The 3,978-nt window shown below is 45.5% G+C and overlaps 1 protein-coding gene across 1 annotated transcript; it reads left to right on the forward strand.

Annotated features, from left to right (window-relative positions):
- Positions 1-559: 559 nt before the first annotated feature.
- Positions 560-1,622, forward strand: LOC135389305 (uncharacterized). Its single transcript, XM_064619368.1, has 5 exons — positions 560-918; positions 984-1,089; positions 1,164-1,368; positions 1,427-1,550; positions 1,612-1,622. Exons 1-5 carry the CDS (start codon positions 582-584, stop codon positions 1,620-1,622), a joined length of 783 nt encoding a protein of 260 aa, XP_064475438.1. The 5' UTR covers positions 560-581.
- Positions 1,623-3,978: the final 2,356 nt, after the last annotated feature.

Below are 3,978 nucleotides of genomic sequence, written 5' to 3' on the forward strand. Positions count from 1 at the left end.
TAGCCGGCGTTCACACGGGGCAACTTTTTCCAGCAACTCGAACCGACGTCTTACGAGCAACCCAGAGCAACCTCAAAGACTTTCGCCTCTCCGTGTTCACACGCAGCAACTCGATAGCTCCGCCCACCGGCAACCACATTTTGCCGAGAGAACATCATCCGCAAAAAAAAATGAATACTTTTGTGAAACTCGGATATTGTTTAGTTTAAAAACATATTCCCAAGCTGTGCTTATACAGCCTTTCAATAAATACAATTTATTGAAAGGGCAGTATGCGTAGTATGGGATGAACGAAAGCATACCACATCGCCATCAGCATGATCAGACCTCCAGTTTTGGCGCTTTCGTCTGCTAACTGCGTGTCGATTCTCGCTCTCGGTTCTCGTTCTTCAACCAGTTTCCCTGAACTTTTGCGTGTCTTATATTGTATCATATTTCCTAGTTAGTTTGTTATTTTTGTAATACGTGTGCATAATCGTTAACTGAGTGTTTTTCAGCGTAGTTTATTTTGTTTAGTGTATACCGCGTTTCCTTTGTTCAGTGTACATATAGTGTTTTGTTTCGTTTGGGATTGAGGAACTATGAACCCCTCGCCGCGAAAGCGCAAAGCTGCTGCTTTGGTTGTCGCACTGCTACCTGAGCTTTTGGGTGAAGGCAGTGAAAGGTCGCCAAAAAGGAAGAGACCGTGGGTGAAGGCGATATCGAAGGCCCATTCACAAGTTGGCGCGCAAAACAGCCTACTTCCTGTCCTTCGGCTGAGCGACGACGACTTCAGGGGCTACTTGCGGATCAGCTCGACTGATTTTGAAGAGCTTATCTCCGGCATCCGTGAGGCTGTGGAGTGTGAGGACACTTTGATGCGACCAGCTTTAACGGTAGAGGAGCAGCTGACCATCACGCTCCGTTTCTTAGCCACAGGTAATCAGTGTTTATGGATGATTGCCTTAATTTGTTCCGGTTCTGGCGTATTCCCGTGTTAACAGGAGAGTCGTTCCACTCTCTTCACTATCAGTACTGCGTTGGTACCAGTACAATCCACAACAAGGTGAAGAAAGTCTGTGGAGCATTGTGCGACTACCTGATTCCCCGGTGAGTTCTGAACTAGAGTATGGATTTCAGTATTTAGTAAGTTCAGTGTGATAAATGTAAAATGTTATTCCCAGGTACATGAGGCTGCCGGCTACCAGTGCTCAGTGGGAAGAGGTTGCCGACAAGTTTTTTGCCCGTTGGCACTTCCCCCATTGTCTCGGTGCTCTAGACGGCAAGCATGTCAGAATTCGGTGTCCTCCAAAGGCTGGCTCTTCGTTCTTCAATTATAAGGGTCACCACAGTATTGTGCTGATGGCACTTGTGGACGCAGATAAGAAGGTATAGTACACATAGATCCTAAAAGAAGCAAGCAGCATTATGTTTTCTTCAATTACAGGCCATCTTCGTGGATGCCGGAGTGAATGGGAGGTGCAACGACTCCATCACCTTTCGTGCAACGGAGTTGTTCCGGAAGCTTGACAGCGGGGACTGCAACATCCCTCAGCCTGTCCCACTTCCTGGTAATTGTTCTCTCTCAACGGGCCCATTCAAAATATCACCCAAAAATGAAATGCTTAGTAGATATTATTTGATTTACAGGTCAGACAGTTCCAACGGGGTTTGCTGTCATCGCAGATGCTGCATTTCCCCTGAAGAAGTACTTGCTGAGGCCTTATGCTCAGAAAGATCTGCAGCAGAAGGCAAACCGCGTTTACAACTACAGGTTAGTTCTGCGTGAGTCATGCCTAGTTGAGGCATGGACGAACTCTAAGAGGGCATGGCATTTTTCAGCCAAGGAATTAGATGAGATGTGTACTACTTTGAGTGTTTTGAAAGGTCATTTTGTACCTTACATTCTGAAACAACAGATAAATTAATGATGATGAATTGGGAAATTACAAGATTAATTGGAACAATTAAGAAGTGCATAAACATCACGTGCAGAACAACACCTTTTTTTCAGGCATTCGCGAGCCCGGCATGTGGTTGAAGCATTCTTCGGCATAATGAGCTCGCGGTTCCGTGTCCTGCTGACGGAGATCAATGGCTTGCCTGAAAACGTGACACGGATCGTCCTTGCATGTTGTGCTCTACACAACTTTGTAAGCCACAAGGGAAACCAGCAGCCCACGTCGCAAGCAACAGGAGGACTTGAGGACCTCGAGGGGTATGGTGCCAAGTCATCAGATGAGGCTCGAACGATGAGGGACCGCTTCAGGGAATACTTTGTGAGCGAGCGTGGTGCCCTGCCCTGGCAGGACAAATACCTAGATGCACACTAAACGTGAGGTTTACTTTTTTACTTGCCCTTGTGTAATTTGCACCATTGTCCCGTTGTCTGACACAAGCCTGTTGAATATCATGCCTTTGAAAGGTTGGCTCAAGAGCGGTGTAATATGGGAACAGCTCGTCTCTTACAGTACCACCACTGCTGTGTCCCAGGCCACACACACCCGGCAGTTCTTCTGAATGACCTGGCGCAATGCCTCATCATTCTTGCCCTTCCTGGACATTCCATCATCACCAATCAGGACTCATGTACACCGTCTCCTTTGGTCCCTGTGTATTGGGTAGTTCATCATGGCCCTTAAAGAGTACCCTCAGAAGATTATCCTCCAAAATGTGTTGGAACTGTCTAAATGACAAGAGTGGTTCTGCATGGGGAGCAACTTTCTTTGTACTATATTCTACCTCACATTTTCCTCTTGTTTAAATGTGTATGCAGCCACATGTGTACACCATTGCCACTACCATTGAGCAAACACAACTTTAGCAAACATTAGTTTATTTGTGACTAGAGGAAGTGATTGCACAAAAGGCGTAAGCTGTGGTGCTCATTTCACGCCTTGTCAACTTGAGTGAAACCCTGTTGTGGCCTGCAAGCGAACAAAAATAGGACAATGCTGTGTGCAGGCACCTATAGTAGGAACTAAAAACTGTTCAGTGCAAATTTTTGTATTTGCAGTTTTCTGTTTTTTTTATTCTTGGGTGAGGCTCAAAGTTTACAGATTTTGTACACAAGTGTTGTGATGCTGACCCGGGAAGCAGCAATTTTATTTTTTTTGCAACGATTGGGTAACGTCCAAATGAAAAGTCAATAAGTTGCAATTATTTTCTGACCCAAACAACAGCCATATGTGTGAACACTTATCCATGCAGAGAAAGCCATGCTTAGAGAGTGCACACTGGGAATACGCACCTTGAGGTTGACACGTTGTGTTTTGTTTGAAGTATGAGCTCTAGTATTTGTAGCTTTAGAATATCTTTTCGTAAGGATCCAAGGTGCGGAGCTCTGACGCAACCTGCATGCCGAAGTAGTACTCAGAGTCCCGGATATCATCGGGCTCGTTCAACACAGATATAGCTTTGTTGAGCATTTCTTGCGGTGTGGGAGCTGTCTGTTTTTTTTATCCTGCACTAGAGCTTGGCAGCTTTTTCTTTTTTGGAGGTGGTTCCACTGGCTCAGGATCTGGCTGCATTAGTACATACTGTAAGCTATTTGGTTGCTTGCTTGCTTCTCTAACATAATGTGCTATATGACAATTTACCTCATCTAATAGAATTTCACTTATACTTTCACTTGTGTCATGGCTCGGAGAAACAGCCTCAGTGCACGACGCCTGACATGGGTTTTCTGCAGGGGGCTCCCATATTGCCTCACTGTCGGCATCCTCTGTCAGGGTCCCACTGAGGCCACTGATGTCCAGAGATGAAACTCCCTTTCTTGGTTTGTAGCAACCAGCTAAGAACAACATCTCACTGTAAAGGTCCCATTTTGGGACATAGACCTCATTTGTCCCAGATCCTGATTTCCTCTCATTTTGCGTGCTCCTTGAAGAAATATGTCCTCAGGTTCTTGAACTTTGCGAGTGCAGCCTTGGCTACAAAGAAATATTGCATGCACAATGTACTGTGTTCATCTTTCTCACATGTTAATGGAAGTAGTAG

The sequence above is a fragment of the Ornithodoros turicata genome, chromosome 3 (genome assembly GCF_037126465.1).
Source record: "Ornithodoros turicata isolate Travis chromosome 3, ASM3712646v1, whole genome shotgun sequence".
Lineage (NCBI taxonomy): Eukaryota > Metazoa > Arthropoda > Arachnida > Ixodida > Argasidae > Ornithodoros > Ornithodoros turicata.